The 19,517-nt window shown below is 59.9% G+C and overlaps 6 protein-coding genes across 6 annotated transcripts; 3 read left to right on the plus strand and 3 right to left on the minus strand.

Annotated features, from left to right (window-relative positions):
- Window position 1: 1 nt before the first annotated feature.
- On the minus strand, window positions 2-1,481 carry PLICBS_002908 (uncharacterized protein; the record flags this gene model as incomplete). The annotated part of the gene is made up of 4 exons (XM_018322622.1): window positions 2-159; window positions 224-1,135; window positions 1,204-1,347; window positions 1,427-1,481. The coding sequence occupies 4 exons, from the start codon at window positions 1,479-1,481 to the stop codon at window positions 2-4; spliced, it is 1,269 nt and encodes a 422-aa protein (XP_018177852.1).
- Window positions 1,482-2,300: 819 nt separating this feature from the next.
- Window positions 2,301-3,012, plus strand: PLICBS_002909 (60S ribosomal protein eL43; the record flags this gene model as incomplete). The annotated part of the gene is made up of 4 exons (XM_018322623.1): window positions 2,301-2,332; window positions 2,390-2,407; window positions 2,681-2,845; window positions 2,949-3,012. 4 exons carry the CDS (start codon window positions 2,301-2,303, stop codon window positions 3,010-3,012), a joined length of 279 nt encoding a protein of 92 aa, XP_018177853.1.
- Window positions 3,013-7,547: 4,535 nt separating this feature from the next.
- Window positions 7,548-9,485, plus strand: PLICBS_002910 (uncharacterized protein; the record flags this gene model as incomplete). Its single annotated transcript, XM_018322625.1, has 2 exons — window positions 7,548-7,824; window positions 7,903-9,485. 2 exons carry the CDS (start codon window positions 7,548-7,550, stop codon window positions 9,483-9,485), a joined length of 1,860 nt encoding a protein of 619 aa, XP_018177855.1.
- Window positions 9,486-10,669: 1,184 nt separating this feature from the next.
- Window positions 10,670-11,857, plus strand: PLICBS_002911 (mitochondrial 54S ribosomal protein mL46; the record flags this gene model as incomplete). The annotated part of the gene is made up of 3 exons (XM_018322626.2): window positions 10,670-10,718; window positions 10,788-11,482; window positions 11,564-11,857. 3 exons carry the CDS (start codon window positions 10,670-10,672, stop codon window positions 11,855-11,857), a joined length of 1,038 nt encoding a protein of 345 aa, XP_018177856.2.
- Window positions 11,858-12,035: 178 nt separating this feature from the next.
- Window positions 12,036-14,262, minus strand: PLICBS_002912 (uncharacterized protein; the record flags this gene model as incomplete). Its single annotated transcript, XM_018322627.1, has 6 exons — window positions 12,036-12,670; window positions 12,733-13,224; window positions 13,271-13,322; window positions 13,386-13,553; window positions 13,624-13,967; window positions 14,037-14,262. 6 exons carry the CDS (start codon window positions 14,260-14,262, stop codon window positions 12,036-12,038), a joined length of 1,917 nt encoding a protein of 638 aa, XP_018177857.1.
- A 745-nt stretch (window positions 14,263-15,007) lies between these two features.
- On the minus strand, window positions 15,008-18,778 carry PLICBS_002913 (structural maintenance of chromosomes protein 3; the record flags this gene model as incomplete). Its single annotated transcript, XM_018322628.2, has 4 exons — window positions 15,008-15,306; window positions 15,362-15,797; window positions 15,855-18,681; window positions 18,741-18,778. 4 exons carry the CDS (start codon window positions 18,776-18,778, stop codon window positions 15,008-15,010), a joined length of 3,600 nt encoding a protein of 1,199 aa, XP_018177858.1.
- Between the last annotated feature and the right edge of the window lie 739 nt (window positions 18,779-19,517).

Consider the following 19,517-nt stretch of genomic DNA (forward strand, 5'->3'; position numbering starts at 1 on the left):
CTTAGTTTTGAATCATCTTGACATCGATCTTGAAGCCCGCCGTGTTGGCGCGGTCGACGAAGCCTTGCCCAAGGCAAGCCGGCGTGTATACTCCACCTTCGAGCTCGACGTCGTCCTCCAACAGTGTCAGCGCTCCTTGCGCCAGGAACACGGCCGTTACTGCCGACACAGTCAGTACCTTTCCAAGGTGAGAGGGTGTGATTGGGCAGTTTGGGCAGCTTACGGTAGTACATGCTGCCGTGGAACCAGGCTCTGCAGTACGCCTGCTTGCCTGCCGCAGTCGGCGTGTCCGGCGTGGCGACGCCGCGGTATTCGATCTCCTCCTTGGCCATCTCCTCTTTGGTCCGGCCCTCACCCGGCTGGTAAACAAATCTTTTCACCAAGGTACGCACGGGCGGGAAGAGGGCGAGCATCGCGGTGCCAAATACAAGCCCCAAGTGTACAAGGATACCGTGCAGCCAGTTGCGCGGCTTGTAGTACTCAACCCAGTTGAACCGAGGCCCGTAGAATTGGTCTTTGCGAGAGGGAATCTGGGACAGCAGGCCCCATGAGCGCTCCACGACGGGGACGTCGGTGCGGCCGGCGATGGACGTGGTTAGCACGCCGAGGTTGGGAACGTTACACACGCCCAACCATCTCTGCAGCAGGGTCGGGGTCGGCCGAGCCTTCTCCGGGTGCGGGATGGGGGACGAGGCGTAAGGCTTGCTCGAAGCGCGCAGCTCGTCGAGGGAAAAGTAGTCAAAGATGCTCAGGACGGTGGCGAGAGTGCCACCCGAAGGGGCAGAGCTGAGGTTGTGAAGGGAGATGACGACGTCGCTCGTGGGCGCGTCGAGCTTGGCCCGCAGGAAGCGGGCGAGCGCCCACGTACACAGGTCGGGGGGCGCCGACTCGACGCCAGTCTGGGGAAGCATGATGGCCCCGGTGCTGCGTGCCGTTTCCTCATATCGCCTGATCATGCGGGCCACCCACGGCGTCTCGCCGGTGCAGTCCAGATAGTGGGTGCCCGAGTCAGCGCATGCCTTGAACACCTTTTCGCCGTACATGCAGTACGGGCCGACAGTGGTGATGACGACAAAGGCCTTCTCTGCGAGGGCTTGCAGCTCGGCCACGCTGTCGACATTGGCAATCTCAATGCCTGGCGTCGCGGATTAGCCCAAGTCAGAGGGACCCAGCTGCGAGGTGGGTGAGAGTCTCTCAACATACTCGGTGGAAGCCTGTCCGCATTGATCTTGGCACACTCTTCGATGATGGCCTGAAGCTTCGCCTCTGAGCGTCCGGCAACGGCCCATTTGAGGTTCGTCGGGAGATGGCCAGCAACGTGCTCGGCTACGAACCGGCCGGTATAGCCTGCATGACCTCATCGTGAGCTTTACAATTCAGACACGCATGCTCCATGTCACAATGGGGTCAGGCAGGCTCGGCGTACCGGTGGCACCCAGCACGACGAGGTCGTACTGACGGCCGTGCTGCTTGAACGGCATGGTGGGCGGGCAGAATGGAATCAATGGGCAGCGCAGTTGATGTACGAGGCAAGTCGAGGCAGAGAGCTAACAAAGACAATGCTTGGATGACGGGGCAGGGGCGGGAGCAGAGTAGCCCGTCGCACTTGCACTGATAAGTAACGAAGTGTTATTAGTAGCACAGAGCAATGACCAATTGACCTCGCCTCGCATACTAATGTCGCGTCTAGGGCCCTGTTTTTAAGCTGCGTGCCGTCTGCGCCATCGGCGCGGAGCCTGCTCCAAGCATCGCCTGACTCTCGTCTGTCTGATCGCCTCCCGGGCGCTCGAGCCCATTGAAGCCCCGGAGGACCTGCGGTTTGCCATTTGTCCGCTTCGCCGGCCGAGGCATCGCGGTCGACGCTTTCCATTCCGGGATGCCAACGCCGTTGCTCGCCACCCAGTCGCAGCTGCGGAGGAGGTGCGGGCTCGCGCAGCGGCCGCCAAACCGGTCCGCGCTAGACTAGATCCCTGCCTGTTTCATGCCCACTGCGGACGGATTGAAATCGCCTTGATCCGATCTCCTGGAGGCCGGCCGGGTGTGGAGCATCTCTTGTCTCAGTCACGTGTATTGTCATGTGACCATCCTCATCGACTGTGCGGATTTTTTTGGCCTGTGTGGGGTCCAAGGTCGCTTGAGAGCCCCCTGCACTCACGTGCTTGCCCTAAGGAAAATCACAATTCGCAGCCCTCCCCCAGCACATTTTCGGTGGACGCAGCCGCAACCGCAAAGCAATCTCTCCCGCTCGCCAACTTGTCGTCCTTTTCCCCCACGACAACCTCCCACACAAATCAGCCAAGATGACCAAGCGCACGAAGAAGGTCGGCGTGACGTACGTATAACAGCGTCGACACTTCGTTTTGGAAGCCTTTGCTAACGTCCTGCGCAGCGGCAAGTACGGTACTCGGTAAGTCGTCAAACTTTCGTCCACGAACCCGCCCCCGGCTCGCATCGCGCTCGACTCTCGATCCCGAAACGATTTTCGCTGCTCGCAAGCTCGCCGAAGAAGACGAATTGCAGGGCCAACCGCTGTCAAAATGCCGCCCGCCGTTGCCGCCTTTCTTCGAGCCGTTGAGACGCAGACCCGTTGAAACCGACCGCGAGATCGAGAGCGAAGACCGATGCAGCCGGCGGGCACAAAATTGCAATTGCGAGAGACTAACGTCGGTTCCCTTCACAGCTACGGTGCCTCCCTGCGTAAGCAGGTCAAGAAGATGGAGGTTACGCAGCACGCCAAGTACACCTGCACCTTCTGCGGCAAGACCACCGTCCGCCGCCACTCCACCGGCATCTGGAACTGCAAGTCCTGCAAGCGCACCATCGCTGGCGGCGCCTACATCGTTGCGTACGTCTCTCCCCCTCGACATCTGGTCTCCGGAGCATTTACGACAAGGAGGCCATGGTCGGTTGCTGCTGGTCGGGCGAGGAAGCTAACATTGTCAATGCAGCACCCCCGCTGCCGCCGCTATGCGATCCACCCTGCGACGACTGAGGGAGATTGCCGAGGTTTAAGAAGGTGAAGCGCGGAAGGCTGGGGACGGACGGCGGAGATTTCGACTTTGCATTTCGGTCTGGTGTATGGGGATCCATCATGGTTTGCGTGCCTGCACTACGAGTTGACGAAATGGACGTCGACATTCGAACTTTGGTCATAGAGAGACCAGTCGATTAGCAATGGAACACCAAAAAAGGGTTGCATGGTCTCGGGCTACGTTTCAGACTCCACATCCTCTCCTGCCGCGAGGCGACGCGAAGATGTCGAGCTGCAAGCCGGGTTTGGCCAACTTTTGCCTTCTGTGACTGGAATCGCCCCTGGAAAAGGTCGGGAAAGGGGGATGCCGACAACTGCGTTTGTTGTTGTCGTCGACCAGCATCGGATCCCTGGCAGTGAGTCAAGCTTCAGACCGAGCTGCCTTGGAAAGACGAGCCCCTAAGGGCCTGGGAGTAATAATATTCTGGGCCACGTCACGGATGACTCGATGATGACTACAACACGTCGACGCGACAAAACCGTACGTCGATCCAGGCACCGAGTGCGGCACTTGTCCTTGCATCCGGTTCCGAAACGCGCCCATGGCAGGGATCCGTGTGTCTGCGCGCGTGTCTGTGTGTGCGTGTGTGTCGTGTGGGGGTGGTAACGCCGCCGTGCAAGACACATTGTCCGAGAATCAAGCCATGACTGTCAGGTACGGCGCTGCACGTACGTCCGGTACATTTGACAGCGCTACATTCTACGCGTAGGTACTCGCTCGGCGCTCCCGCATGCACGCCGAGCTCGAGGCGGGCGGTGACAGCGGGAAAATATCGCCGCCAGGGCACAGCACCTCACGACACGACAACGCGCGGAAGTCCCGAGGAGGCAAGACGGCCGTTGCTCAACAGAAAGGTTCTTGGTTGCCTGCTTGCTTCCTTGTACTGTAGTGTACCCTCGGCCCCCTCCCCGCCCTTCGTATGCACGGCCGTCGAGCGTCCGGGGAGGCTGTCGTCGCCCGCAGCGTGCACAGCGTCACGGCCTTGTCGCGGCCCTCCTGAGTACTGCCTACCCTTAACGATGCGCCGGGTCTCGTTGGCAACCTGCCTGCCTGAGCCTGCGGGACACACGCGTTGTATGGGGGCGCTTCACCAAAGCGACGGGACATAGTAGTCATTTTTCATCTCTTGTCTGTTTGGCGCTTTCGGTCTCAGGCACCGCGTCATCGGCCGGCCATGCGGCGGGCAGATCACTTCCCGCCAACAACCGGGAACGCTTTGTCGGCTGATGACAGCGTCACCACTCACCACCATCGTGACCCCCATGACGCCCAAGATGCCCAGGTAGAGCTTCTCTCACTCGTACCAATCCGTTCGCAAGCGAAGCGCAACTCTCAGGCCAGCAAAGGCGGTGACGCTGCGGAGGGAAAGCTACGAGTATGCATCTTGGTAACATTCGAGGCGGCATCTGGTACAGAGTACCCGCCTTGGGGGGCGCTGGGCGGACGGGCCGGCGGCGGCGGCGGTTACGGGGGCCAGCGAGAAAGGACACGGGGACGAAACGAACGGGTCGGGCCTCTCTGGCGTCGCGGGCATCAGCTCACATCCCACCCGCCACCTGGGCCCGTTCGCCTCGCGAATCCGATGTCTAGGTTGCGTCGTACAGGAGAGACAGATACAGGCCCACGAAAGGCCATGCCTTTGGCCTCTTGTGTTGTTCATGCAATACTCGATTCATGCCCTCCTCGGCGGCGGCGCCGGCGGCGGCTACGGCTGGTCCGCACTGCGAGGGTTGACAGGGGATGCCAGGGCCTGCCTCGGAGGGAGCGGGGAGCGCGAGCGCGTACCTGCTTGCTTGCTGATGCATAGGTACATTTTTGTTTGAAGAATTGCATTGCATCGCATGCACCCGCGGGCTGGATGCTGGGCGCTGACGGTGCCGCGGGCTGGCTGCCTCAGTACCAAGGTCCTGCGTAATAAGGTAGCAAGTAACTATCTAGCTGGCTGGCCTGAGCGCGGCGTGCGGTGCGTGTGAGGTTGCGTGCGTGCGTGCGTGCGTGCGCGTGCGCCGATGCGTGGGTGCAGCGGCGGACTTGGTGTAAGGGGAGTTCGTGCAGGACGACGAGGTCCCTGTCTGTGTGGCAGCTGCAGCAAGGTCGAATCGACCCATGATACAGAGAACACAGGGAATCTTTCCAAGACAACGCATATGTACAGACTACTATGCCTACTTAGGAGAGTGACTCCCTGCCAGTATTATGATGGTGACTCTCGCTTGTCGGGCAATCAGCAGTCAACAACGGGCGGCAAACGTGAGTGAGTGGGCTGGCAAGCCGAGAGCGAGAGCTTCAATTGATGGATGATGAGGTGAGGTGTGGTCACGCACCTTGCCAGCTCCAATCACTTGGAGCCAACCGGATCGCCAGCGGATGGACATACGCACATAGACCGCCAGTGCAGCGCCAGCGGCATCAGCGTCGGTGGCGGCAATCGTCGCCTGAGTGGAGGAGAAGAGGGCACGTACATAATAGGTAGGCAGCTTGGGGGGAGGTGGGAAGGGGGAAGCGAAACGAATCGCGGCCACGTGAGGCGTCGCATCTCGACCTGAGGCCGGGTCGGGTCCTGCCTGGAAGAATTATTACCTTGCCTTGCCTTGCCTAACCTCCATCAAGCAGGGCTCTCGCATGCAGTGTCCTCGTTCGTTTCCTCATCCAGTGCCAGTCCCCGGCGACCAAATAGGCGAGCGAACGAACGAAACGACGGCATTTTTGCCTGCCCCTTCACGTTCCTCGTTCCTCAACCACACTCAGCAGCATCCACTTTCCCAACCGTCCTGGTTCCTCCCTCTCCCGCAGTTCGTCACTTGTACACCAACCAGGCAGGCCGATCAGGTACCGCTGCGTAATACTCCCCGCCGACCTGGGGCATACACTCTCAACCTTTTCGTCTTCTTCCCGTCCATCCGCCAGCCTGTCTGTCGGTCAGTCAGTCAGTCGAGCAACCACCCTGCCGCCCCGCCCGCGTCACTCACCACCACCGCGGGCACCTACGTACCTCCCCCCAGCTAAACCACCCCCCCGGCCTGCGGGTGCATCCGCCCTTTCGCTGCTGCAACGTGCTCGAGGAACGCCGGCTCTTTTAGCGCACGCCCTCGAACGGTCACGCTGCACGCACACACGCAACCGCCAGCCAGGAGCTCGACAATCGGGCCAGCCCAGTTTTATTTTTTAATTCTCCCGCTTGTTAGGCCCCCCGCTGGCCACTCGACTTTCCCATTACCTATCTCGCCCGCTATTGTTCAGACGAGAGCGCTTTCGCTGCCCCGTTCCCATTCCTCAACTGCAGTGCTGTACAGTACGGTACGGTACGGTACTCTGTTCCTGTGCAGTCACGAGCTGACATTCATCCCCCCCCCTCGACCCCTCCCCACTCTGTCCCCCCCCCCCCCCCCCCCCCCCCTCTCCGCCGCCGCCAGCCCACCCCGACTTTCTCCTCCAGCAGGGCCCAGGACAGGACCCCCCCGCGCGCGCCGCCGCCGCCGCCGCCACGGCACTCCTCCGAACCCACGTCCGCTTCTGTCATCGAACCGCCTGCCTGCCTGCAGCCCCCCTCGCTCGAGTGCAGCCCAGCCCAGCCCAGCGCAGTGCATCCAGGCACGGGTAACCTGGGACCTGCAAGGCAGCTGCTCATCGTCCGTCCGCATCGACAGGCACGCTGTTTTCTTAACCTCGCCTCCGGAACATCTACGCCCGGCCAAGGTCCCCTGTGGTCCCCTCACTTATTGGACGAGCCGTCGCACTCAGAGCTCCGGAACACTACCAAATAACAGGTACAGTAACCAACCCATCCTTGCACGCCGTCCTTCTCCCTCTCCCCATGCAGCAACCTCCTGTGCCCCGAGGCTTCGTCGACTCGGCAAGCACTTGTTCCGTACCACGACGAACAAACACATCCCCTGACCTCGTCCTGTCTCTTCCTGCCCTTTGCCCCCCTTGCCCTGACGTCTTTTTCGCCTTCTCTCCCCCAATCCGTCCTGGCACCTGACACTGCCTGCCACTGCCACGCTACCACCTCATGCCTCACCTACCTTCAAAGTTTGTAGGTGGTGGCCGTCTGCTAGGTCGCTGCTAGGGTCCTGCTAGGCACTCGCTGCCACGGTCGGGCGGTGTCCAGGCGGCCCAACATTAACCTTGCACTAACAGACGTGGCGGCTTCTACGCCCTGCGGCGCTGATTGGCCTCGCCCGGGCCTCCCTACAAGGGTGCGCTAATCGCGACCAGCGGGCCCCTCTGGCAGCTGCTGCTTGTTGGCCGCTGCATCCACTTGTTCTCCCTCTTTTCCAATTCCCTGGTCCCTCTTCTCTTCCCAGACCTTCAGCGCCTCTGCCTTACCACCACACACTACTGCCACCGACCAGTTCCACTAATACATCACCGCTCTCGCAGACCGCGTCTTGCCAGAAAAACACGCCCCCCAGGCTTCACTCGACAAAATCGCCGCGCCTCTGGGCTTTCTTCCTCCGCGGTCCACTTACATGTTTTCATCATTTCACCTCCTGTTTTGTTCAAGCTGGCGTCATGTCTGAGCCCGAACAGTGCATCATATGTCTGGACCCTCTACCGCGCCCCTCGCCCGTCGTCGACGGCTCCGCCGCCCCGGACGACGCAACCCTGACGGCTGCCGTCGCTGATGCCGTCTCCGAGGACAACAACTATCTCGACATCGTCGCCGCCCTCGACGGCTGCGAGCACATCATCCACGACTCCTGCATCCGCTCCTGGGCTCAGAAAACAAATACTTGCCCCATCTGCCGCGAGCCCTTCCACTCGGTCCGCGTCTACAATGGTGCCGATGGTAAGCATCCCATCCCTTCTCGCCACTTCCCCTTCTGCTCCTTCTTCGGATCAGGCTGACACTCTTGTCCACGTAAAGGCACCGCAATCTCTACCTATGATGTCCAAGACAAGAAGCAGGTGGCCGAGTTCGATGTCCAGCAGTGGCAAGCTCAGAACCCCGAGCCGGACGAAGACGAGGCCAGCAACCCCTGCCCCATATGCAACTCGGCCGAACGAGAGGACATACTGCTTCTCTGCGATAGTTGCGATGCCGCCTACCATACCCACTGCATCGGACTAGATTACATCCCCGAGGGCGACTGGTACTGCATGGAGTGTGCCCATCTGTTCGAGCTGGACGATGAGCCCGAACGACCGCGGCTCAGTGCTCGGCCGCCCCCTGTGGGCGTTCGCAGGCCCAATGCACGGGACGTTCGCGGTTACCACGTCAGAACCAGGGAGCGCCTGAGGAGGGCCCGCCGACAAGCACGCAACGTCGAGTGGCAAGGCGCCTGGGGCCAGTTTGCCGGAAGATTCTTCGAGATGAGCGAGCTTGATCTCGATAACCACGACGATGACGAGGACCTCGAGCAGTATCGCCTGTTCCAACAACACGATCAACGAGAGCTGCAGCGCTGGCAGCAACGACTCAATATTGCACAGCGTCTCGGTGCCCAAGAGGAGTTCGCTCCGAGCATTCCTCCACAGATCAGCGAGCGCTTGCAGCCTGTTCCTCAACCAGTCGAGGAAACGCGAGATGAGCGCCGAGCCTGGGGCGCCCTCGACCGGGCCCGCGAGGCTGAGACGCCTGCCACCAACGGGTCGTCGCGGAAGCGGAAGACCCGTTCTGTCACGGCGTCGCCGGCGGAGCCTGCCCAGGAGCCAGAAAGGAAGTTGAAGAGGCCCCGTACCCGGCGACTCCCCACCCAGCCCGAAGCATCAACGTCGGCTTCGTCGCCCACCACAACAGCCGGCCCCTCGACATCGCGGCCAACGAATGGCTCGACCTTGCGAAATGGCCTTGTCCGCGTCGAGACAGAGACTCCTCTGGTTTCGTCGCTGTTGAAGGAGTTGGAGCCGAACGCCCCGTCTGAGGATGAGACGGCGGTGCTGACGCCGACGTGGCGAGTCCCGCCCGAGGCGTCGTCTCCGGCCCTCTCGCCGTCGCCATCGAATCACAGCAGCCCCCGAGCGCTGTCCCTGACTCCCCCGCCGCTCCCTCGCACAAACGGTCGGGAGTCGTCCCCAACTTCACTCAGCACACACATCGAGCCCAGGTACCCACCTGCAAACTACTCTCCTAGCAGGCCAACTAGCGACAACAGCGACTCAGAGTCCCGTCCAAGTCGGCCAGAAGTTCGGCCAATCGAGTTGCGCCAGCCTCGACCTCGTCGGCCGCAGCAGATTAGGCGGCGAGCCGAAGATTCCTCGCCAACAAGGTTAGCCATGACGCACGAGGAAAAGAAGAGCATAAACGACATTGTCAAGGTTGCTCTGAGACCGCACTGGCGCTCTCAGAAGTTGACGACGGAGCAGTACGAGACGATCAACCGGGCCGTCTCCCGCAAACTTTACGACGAGGTGAAGGACGCAGCGGCGCTCGACGACGAGTCGAGACGAGTGTGGGAGAAGAGAGCCACGCAGGAGGTGGCGCGAGCGGTTGCAGAGCTTCAAGCCTGATCTCGAAAGAAGCATCGGAGTTCTGTTATATCGGTTTGTTTCGCTCAGGCGTTGAGGGCATTTCGGCAACGCGTGTATCTTGATACCCCACTTCTTGACTTGGCCCCAAGGGCAACGCGTCCTTTCGGGAGGGAACCGCGGCGCAAAGAGAATCCGTGTACTTCAGGCGTATGTGGTCATGTTGGTTTTGATATGGATTGGCTCAACTCCAGGGTACAGGGTTATGATCCAGGGCGTTGGACATTGTATGAGCTTTGTCGAATATTTTTTGGCGAGCATAGCACCATGATGGGGCTAAGCGTAAGACAGCAATGTGCACGAATGTCACGAGACGATCGGGAAGCGCGTAGACGAGTGTTCGGGCAGGAGTTGTGCAACAGCCAGACACCTGGTGCGTGATTTAGCCACGGGCCTAAACGACTGTACGGGGAGATACCGGCAGAGTTTCCGAGGAAAACTGTGAAGCCGCTATCAATCGCCCGGCGTGAAAAGCTGTGCCAAAATGACAGGTCGACGAGTATCGTGGAAATTTGATCTTCGCGTGCGGGAAAAGAATAAGCGTGCAAGCGAGCGCTTGGTGAACGTGGGCAACGAACAGCCCCAGTCAGGAGGACCAAGGTAGATTGGATTTTGCAGTGTCAGCGGTATCTATCTAACGAAGCCCGGTGGAATAGTAAAAGAAGGACGGTAAAGTCCCCTTTGCAGGTGCCGCTAGCGAAAAGACCGCACTGTGGAATTCTCTCTCGGCACGCGTAAATGATCAGGACGTTCTGGAGGTGGAAACAGGTCTTGACGATAAGGAAATGGTGCCTTGGGAGAGAAAAGAGAAGAGAAGAGGGAGAGGGCGGACGGGCGGCGGGAGATTTGGCTGGGGGGGACCTGTGGTTCCTGCTGTGCGATGGGTCTTGTCTGGTGCCTCAGGCACGGACAAGGCGACTGACAGGACCCTGCCCTCACCTGCTGGCTGTCGCTGGCCAAGGGAAAATTGTGTTAGGTAAGCCGTGCCTGGGGGCCCGCTTTGAGAGCGTGAAGGGGTACGTACCTGGTGTCCGCCCATTGAAGCCTGAGCGTGCCGGGGGCTCTGGAGCTGGGGCTGTCGTGCGACTGGGTCAAAAAAGTTCGAGGCACGCGAAGGAAGGCGGCCGACGACTTCAACATACCTGGACGCCAGCACAGCGCCCATCATGACAGCCTCCAGCAGAGGGAGGCGAGCCCTTCAGGGCGTGCTGTCGAGTAAGTCTTGCCCAATTGAGTCGAGAGGAAGAAGAATGGCCGCTCACGCTTTCCTCCACGCTGCAACAGCACCATCGTCGTCCGTCTGCTCCCGATGCGCAACCGGGCAAGCCAGGACATGGAGCCGATTCTACTCCTCACCCGCCGCCGCCGAGGCATCGTCCACGACTGACGCCGTCCCGCCGCCGCCGGCAGCGACCCCAGCGACGCGCCACGCGCCTCCCCCCTACGACGTGCGGTCCGGGCTGATCCTCACGCGGGCGCCGCTCCTGACGCGGCGGCTGCACCCGTTCGAGAACGCCTTCTTCTTCTATCAGAAGCGGCTCGAGGAGCGGCTCAACACGCCCTTCATCACGAGCATCTACTTCAAGCCCGACACGGCGCGGCGGCTCGACTGGAACCTCAAGGTGCAGGAGCGCCAGGGCACCGTCGCCAAGGAGCTGGGCGTGTACAACGGCAAGAGCGCCCGCGCCTGGGACGACGAGCTCAAGGTCGGCGACGGGCTGAGCAGCCAGGAGAGCATGCTCGACAGCCTACTCAGGGACGCTGAGGCGCGCGTCAGCGACGACGCGGAGGTCATTGCCCCGGAGGATGTGGTGCCCGTGGAGCGGCCCGTGGAGCGCGAGACGGAGGCGGACCGCAAGGGCGACGTGCGGAGGCTGGACAGGAAGCTCGACCGGACGCTGTACCTGGTCGTTAAGGGCAAGGACGGCGCCTGGGGGTTCCCGGCTGACGTGGTGCCCAAGGACGAGAACCTGCACGAGGTACGTGAACCCCTTACCGCTGATTCCCACTGGGTGAACCCCGGCAGATCGTCACGGGCTCATAGCTGACTTTCCATGCAGGCCGCGCAGCGCGTCTTGGACCAAGCCGCGGGCGTCAACATGAATACCTGGATCGTCGGCCGCGTGCCCGTCGCCCACCTGGTGACGGAGCCGACACTCGGTGCCGATGGGTCCGTGCAGAGCAAGGGCCACAAGACCTTCTTCCTCAAGGGCCGCATCATGGCCGGCCAGGCCGACCTCAAGGGCAACCCCCTTGGCTACACCGACTTCAAGTGGCTGACGCGGGAGGAGCTGCAGAAGGAGCTGGCGCCCGAGTACTTCCGTGGCGTGAGGAACATGATGGCGGAGCGATAGAAGACCAAGACTTGTCCTGAGAAAGGGGGAAGCAGGGTTTACTGTAAGACTATTAAGCTACCAATCTTGTATACGCACATGTACAAAAGCCATATCACAGTGGTATCTTGCCTCGTTTCTCCTCTGGCAAGCTCGGCTCTGTTGTCTGTCGCGTCGAGCAACAACCATGGAGAGCGCATCACTTGTGTCCCATGCCTCTCGCCCCAGCGAGGTAGCTAGCAATCTTGCCTCGAGTCTTCTCCATGTCCTCGTCGAGCGCATCGACCATGGCGTGGAACTTCTCCAGCCCGCCTGGACACTCAAACTCCCTGTCAAAGTCGTAGATGCTCGACATGAAGCGGCTCAAGTCGGCCTTGAGCACACCCCACATCTGGTGCGCCGTCAAGTCAGTGGTGGGTTTATCCGCACGTCTCTGCATCTTCGCAGCGAAGACGTCGTCGTCCTCGGGTCCTCCTCCCCCGGAACTGCGCGCCGCCGATTCCTCCGCGTCCGCCGCCGAGGCGATGCTGCGATTCCAGGGCGAGGAAATGGTGCCCCGGAGGACGAGAACGCCAGCGGTGCTCATGCGCAGCCTGTTTCTCACGGATCGGAAGAATTCTCCGTCGAATGCGGGGATGCGTATCTCGTCGCCGTAGAGGTACCTGTCCATGGCGGAGAGCTGGTCGTCGACGATGCCGAGCCACGAAGTGCTCGCGAGGATGTCGCCTGGGTCCTTTGCGTGCTGCACGCCGGCGTCTCTGGCGGCCAAGGCGCGCTTGACGACGCGGCATCTCTTGCAGCACAGCTTCAGGAACACCACTGCGGTCATGTAGCCTAGTTTCGAGCATGTCAGAAACTACAAGAAATATCCTTCATGTGTGGGATTTGGGACTCACTGTCATAGCCGGCGTGGTGGGCAGCTCCTTTCTTGTCGCCCACTTGCGCGAAGCCCCAACCGTCGACCGCGGTTTCGATGTAAGGGTACGCCTGGCGTTGCAGCCCCAAATACACCTCCTCGAGGGTTTCGTCGACCACGTTGGGGTCGACGGTCTCTCGCAGCAGCAGCTTCGTGTCGACGAGGCGTGGGAACGTTTCGCAGATAAGTGTGCTGAACTCGCCCACGGTAGGCGGCAGAGGGCCCCTGAAGGTACCGTAAAGGAATGCCAGGTCCCAGACGAGGTTATGGCCGATGAGCACTCTGTTGTTCGATTTGAACGCGAGTTTCTCGATGAGCGTCTGCCACTTCCGCTGGTCTGCCTTGTCACGTCTGCCTGATGGCTGTCCGTCCTCGGGGGATGCTACTATCTGAGTTCGCACAATGTTGGCCATGTTCTCGTAGCCGGATTCTCCTTCGAAGCCGATCAGTGCTTCGACAATCCAGGACATTCCTACGCATGTCAGCACAAGCAGGGTTCGCTGATCGACGTTACTCACCAAAGTTCTTGGCCAGCGATGTTATTTTGGCTTCGCTCTCTCGCCGTTCAATCTACCAGAGAAGACACATCAGCATTAGTTCCTAACCCATCACGTTGCAGGGCTGGCAGCCTACCTCATCTTGTTTCTTTGCATCGCGGAGCGATACGCTCATGGCATCGCCAGTGCGCTGTCGCCAGCAGCGGCACTGCGGAAACTCGCTCGCCACAACGTGGTTGACGAGCGAAATCGTTGAGCGTCGAAGGTTGCCTCCGCGAGGCTCTGGAATCTCCAAGGCAGTCCCCTAGCAAATCATCATTAGCAAACGGAAAGCTGCAGGCAGGCAGGCATACTGCAGCAGCCCGAACACATACCGGCTTAGGCTTGGAGGCGAGCCACGCCTTGAGAGTCTCCACAAGACGTTCATAAAAGCATCGGTCGAATGACACCAGAGAAGATACATCCACGGGTTCAACCTCCGCCCGGCCCCCGGAAAAGGAGTGCTCAGATAGTAGCTCCATTTCCTCGCGGCTGAGGTACGGCACCCCGCCTCCGAGGGTGCGGTCCATGTCGAAGCCGTGCTCCTCCAGGAAACGGAGCGAGTTGGACGACAGGGTGAGCCTACGGTCGAGAAGCTTCGCCAGCTGCGCGTCCTCCCTTGTATGTCTGGGGATTATGGCCGAGATGGGAATGGTGAAGGTCTGGGTCTGGTACGACGCTGTTTGCGGGATCCGTCAGCCAAACGAAAGCCAGGGACAGGAAAGAAAGGGGAAGGGGCGAGACATACACTCGACGAATCGCATCGTCGTGATGCCCAGCTCGATGGCTGAAAATGTGTTGGCCGCGCTTCTGAGGCGAGCGTAGGCCTGCTCGAACGACACCTCGCCCGTCGTCAGCGAGTCGCGGACCATGACGCCCGACATCTCGAGGTCCACAGCCACGTAGTCGGCCGCGGCGATGGCCTCAAGCATGTTCGGCAGGAGCTGCCAGAAGTTTTCAGCGGTGACGTCCATTCTGGTGCAAACGAAGTGCGTGATCGAATCTCGAACAACGTTAGGCGTTTGGCACAGAAGATGGGATAATGTATCGACTTGGGAACGGCAAGCCGCAGGTTGTTGGTAGGAGGGCAGGAGGGTGACTGGAGGCGGAAGCGCGAGAGACTCGACGAGGTAGGGCCACGGAAGAAGTGAACATTGAAGGGAGAAAATGTTCGGTGCCCTCGCAGCTGCGCGGGTGGCGACGAATATTCACTTGCGTCGCACTGAACCGTCGGTCAGCTGGTTGCCGGGCCGGGAAGCGTGCGCCGGCTGCTCCGACTTGCCAGCTGTGAGCCAACAGTCACTTCGAGGTTCAGTTACTTGCCTCAGCGCCCAGTGAGCCAGAAGCTCTAGGGCCAGCAGCGTGCGCGGACTCCAGCGTAACCTACCTATTGTCCTGAACCCCCACGGCTGCTGTCCTGGGCTGCACAGCCACGCGCAGCGTAGGTCGACCACTGACCGCTATTCCTATCTCCGTGGGTCGCGATCAGTCCTCGTCGACTTGGTTTCGAGGGCGCAAGTGATTGAATCGTCAACAAGGCCATGCATTGTCTGTCTGTATGTTTATCTCTCTCATCAAAAGCTATTGCACACAATATCCGCCTCCGGCTCACATAGAGGGTCCCCCCTTGGCCCAAACGCCCAAACTCCCGAGTCGACTCACAAGAAGCCAGCCATTACCACCCAACCGTTCGTTATACACGATCTTTCGTCGCCGCACTCAAGCCGGCTTGGCCTGTCCCTCGACAAAGTTGAGGGCGTCCTCGGTGCTGACGCAGTTGATGGAACTCGTCTTGTTCCGGAACGTCACGCCGTAGCACTTGTCTGCCACATGGACAATCTCGGGGCGGAAAGTCGTGCAGATAAACTGCGTCCCGATCTCATTGGAGATGGATTCCAGCAACCCCGCGACGGCCGTGCGGTACTGCGCGTCAAGGTTGGCGTCGACCTCATCAAAGATGACCATGGGGCTGCTCTCGGTCGCCTGCAGGGCGAAAATGAGGCACAGAGCGCACAAACCTATTTCTGCGTCAGCGAATGCCAAACGAGTCAAGAGCCTCTGGATGAGACTTACTCTTCTGCCCACCACTGAGCTGCTGGATCCTCTGCTGCTCATCAAGATGCTTCGAGTTGAACGACACGCTGATACCAACGCCAATGTAGTTCTCGACGCTGCCCCGTGCTTCCTCGTCCGACTCGTCAAGGTCCTGGCGGCGGTCCGTCCTGCGCTGGATCACGAGGCGGCCGTGGCCTGCCGGCACGAGCTTTCCGAAAATGGTCGCGAACTCCTTGGACACCTGCTTGAACGTTCGCTCAATGGCCTCGTCCTTCCGACGATCCAAGTGTTCCACTAGTTCCTCAATCGACTCCTGTGACGCGTCCAGCTCCTTTCTACGCTTCATCAGGTGATCTTGCTGCGTCGTAAAGTTGTTGTATTGCTCAAAGGCCTTTTTGTTGACGTGCTTGTATTTTTTCAACGCCTCGTTGACCCTCTTGAGCTTGGACGTAATCTGCAAATGGTCAGCCCGTTCCCGGTTTGATTAATGGACAAGCGTGCCGCAACTTACCACCTTGGCGTCCATGTTCTCGTACTTGTCGAAGGCCTCCTCAGGGAGCACACCCAGATCTCGGATGTTTTTGGCGCACTCGGCCGCCTGCGCTGTCAGCAGCGCCTTTCGCTGTAACGTCTTCTCCATCCGTTTCTGCTGCCTCTCTATCCGTGTCGAGATGTCGTTCTGGACCTGCTCGCGCTGCGCCTTCTCTGACGATATTTGCTCCATGCGTCCAACAAGCTGCTCCATCTTGCCCTCGACCTCGTCCAGGCTTGTCTCGACAGCCTGCAAGGCTTTCTGAGCCTTCTTGAGCTCTCGTTGAGACTCCTTCATGGAGCCCGCCGACGATCCTGATGTTGAGTTCTCGAACGCTTGGCTGTTCAGCTGGTCCAGCTTCATCTGGAGATTCTGGCGCAGGTCCACTTCAAGCAGCTGCTTCGTCCTTTCCAGTTGCCTCCGAGCGTTGCTCGACTCATTCCATTGCTTCTGGAGCTGCTGCGCCTGGACACTCAGCTCCTCAAGCTGCCGCTCCTCTGTCGAGGTCAGACTCTTCTTAAAGTCCGTGCCGATTTCGCTTTCATGGGCAGACACCTCCTCCATGAACCCAATCATGTTCTTCTCGACGGCATCCCGTCGCTTGATGGCGGCATCGAGATGAGCCCGCTCGTTCTCTATGTGGGCAGATTTGGTCCGCAATTCGTGCTTCAGTGGCTCGAACCCGTCCTCTGCCTGTCGCAACCTCTGCTCCAGCTTCTGCACGTCCGACATGGCGCTGGTGATCTCCTGGTCCTTGCGTTCGATCTGGCCTCGAATGTCGCGTGACTGCGCAATCAAGCCCTCGAACTCCTCTCGCCATCTGTTGGCCGCCTGCACGGCTTCGAGGCGCGATTTCCGTGGGTCGATGTAGCCACCCGTCATCGCGCCGCGCTTGTTGGTGGTGTCGCCTTCCGCGGTGATGCCGTCAACGCCATGGCTCCTCGCATACTGCGCAGCCACGGCGAGGTTGGGGCAGACCACCGTCTTCCCGAAGACTTGCTGGAACGCACGATCGAATTTGGATTCGTACTTGATTTTGCTGATCAGGGGCACCGCGTCGTTGGAGCGGGGCAGGTTGATTTGGCGCGGGCGCAGCTGGGCAAGCGGCATGAACGTGACTCTCCCGCCGTGCTGTCTGTAAAGAGTGTCGGCGAGGTATGTGGCCGTGTCCGCATTGTCGACAACGTAGTGGAACAGGCTCGCGCCGGCCGTCTGCTCGACAGGTAACCTATACGCCTCATTGACTTCCAGCAGATCAGCCAGAGTGCCGTACGCGCCAGGAATATCCTGATCCTGTTTGAGGCGTCGGATGGTCGCCAAGCCGCGGGCAGTCGCGCCGTCCACAGCCTGTGCCATCTCTCTCTCGGCCTGTTCTTTCTCTTGACGGGCATTCGTGATGACGGAGTTGAGCTTGTCGTCTTCACGGCGGATGAGCTTGCGCTCGTCGTTCAACTTGTCCAGCGTGTGCCTGGCCTGCGACACTTGCTCCGCTAGCTGCGTCCTGTCGCCGCTCCAGTTGGCGAGGCGTGATCGCAAGTCGGCGACCTCCTGCTCGCCTAGCCGTATGGACGCCTCGACCTTCTCAACCTCCTCGTCTGCCTCCAACTTGTTGGCTTTCTGGGCGCTGATTGTCAGGTCAAGCTCGTTGATCTCTTGCCTCAGCCATGCGTCACGCTCAGACTTGTTCTTGAAGCGGGACCCGCGGCTCTGCTTGGCAAAGAGGCGCGACCTCGCCGCCTCCGCCGTGTCCAGCTGTCTCCTAGCATCAACTTCCTCTTGCTTCTTCTTGTTGTACTGAGGCAGTATCTTGGTCAACTCGGCCTCCTTTGCTGCAATGTCCTCCTTGACGGACTCCAGCTCGGCGGCGTGCTGCTCTCGGGCCTGCTCGTGGGCCGACTGACCCTCCTTCAGATTCTTGACCTTGAGCTCTATCTTTGCGAGTGCCTTGGCGGAGTCGCGCCGGTCTTCCTCGTGCTGTCGGCGGTCGATTTGTAAGAGCTCGATCTCTCGTTGCAGCTTGTGGATCTCGTTATCTATCTTGGAGATGGCTTTCTCGCCTTCCAGAAACTCCGAGCGGCTCGAGTCCGTCGTGTCGAGTCCGTCCTGCCTGGCACTGTCAATGTCCTCGAGCGTGGACTGAATGGTCATTTGCTCGCGGTGGTGGTAGGCGTATTCCAGACACCTCCGTTCCCTGTCCTTGTCCTGGAAACCACGCAGCTCCTCCTTTTCCTCTTCCAGTTCCGTCAGACGCTCTTTGATGTATTCGAGCAACTCGTCGATTTTCTCTCGCTTGTTGTTGGTCTCATTCATGATCTTGAGCGACTCGGCCCGGCGAGCTTCGTATACCTGCGTACCTGCGACTTCCTTCAACAGGTTGAGGCGGTCCGACTCCTTCATGTTGGTCAGGGCTGTGACGCGGCCTTGTGGGACGATATAGTAAGGGTTCGACCGAGAGAAGCCAGCCGCTTCCAGCAGATTCATGACGTCGGTCTTGGTGACGACCTTGCGGTCTACCGAGTACTCGTCCTTCTTCAGGCCAATGGTGCGTCGCAGCACAACTTCCTTGTTGCCCGTCGGAAAGCGATCGTCGCTGTTGTCGAAGATGATCTCGACGTACGCCGACATGACGGCAGAGCCCGAGCCTTCGTGGAGGAGGCCCTGACGCTCTTCACGGCTCATTTGCGTGTACGCATCGCTGAGGACGAAGCGCATGGCGGCGAAGAAGTTGCTCTTGCCGGATCCATTGCGCCCGACGATGACATTTGTCTTGGCGGAAAAGGGCTCAATGACAGTCTGGTCCTTGTAGCTGCGCCAGAGTCAGTCAGTGCCGACCCGGCAGCGCTGGGCAATCAATCTGGGGCTCACCTTTTGAAGCCCTGGATGATGATTTGCTTGATATACATGGTCGATGGCGCTGGCGCTGTAGCGCGTCATCCGAGGCACGGGGAAACTTCAGTCTCGAGCTTATATGGGCTCGGGTTCTGCTTGTTGCGCCCGTGATGCGATGCGACGCGTCTGCTGAAGCACCGCGATTAATGTGTCGAGGGTCGCGTTGCGGGACCCAGGCTTGCTGCCTGAGGCATCAACTGTTCAGCCCACAGTGGTGGTGCAGTAGACTGTGGGTCTGTGCGCGTCACACTCACCACCGCGAGCAGGCAGCTTCGGCTTACCCTGCACATCACGGATCTGTATGTTCAATGCTGACGATGCTCTCGATTATTTCCCAGGTAGGCAAGGGTACTTCGTACGTCGCTTCCCACTTCGCTTTTCCCCTGCCATAGCACATTCATTCTGTCTCTATTTGTCCATGTAAGTTTGCACGCGCTATGGCTCCACGATTGATCCATCTAGCATGATGACCATGGCACCACCTCCGAGCTTGCTGCCTGGGCCAGAAATACCATGAATGTCTGCCTGCGCCACGCGGCCCAGCATGGCCCATCACCAGGATTGAACCGTCTACATGGCTGATACGCCAATACTGACAGTGCATTGTTGTCGCCCGTCATCTGGCACACGATGACTGCAGGGCCTAACGTCGGTCGAATTCGCCCCGACTTGAATGCTACGTCAGTGCAACAACGCGACAGATCGTGCTTTAGTGATCGCCCCGCCTTAGCGCAAGATCCCTGTCCCCGGAAG

The sequence above is a fragment of the Purpureocillium lilacinum genome (assembly GCF_023168085.1).
Source record: "Purpureocillium lilacinum CBS 284.36 DNA, scaffold_2, whole genome shotgun sequence".
In the NCBI taxonomy this organism is placed as follows: Eukaryota; Fungi; Ascomycota; class Sordariomycetes; order Hypocreales; family Ophiocordycipitaceae; genus Purpureocillium; species Purpureocillium lilacinum.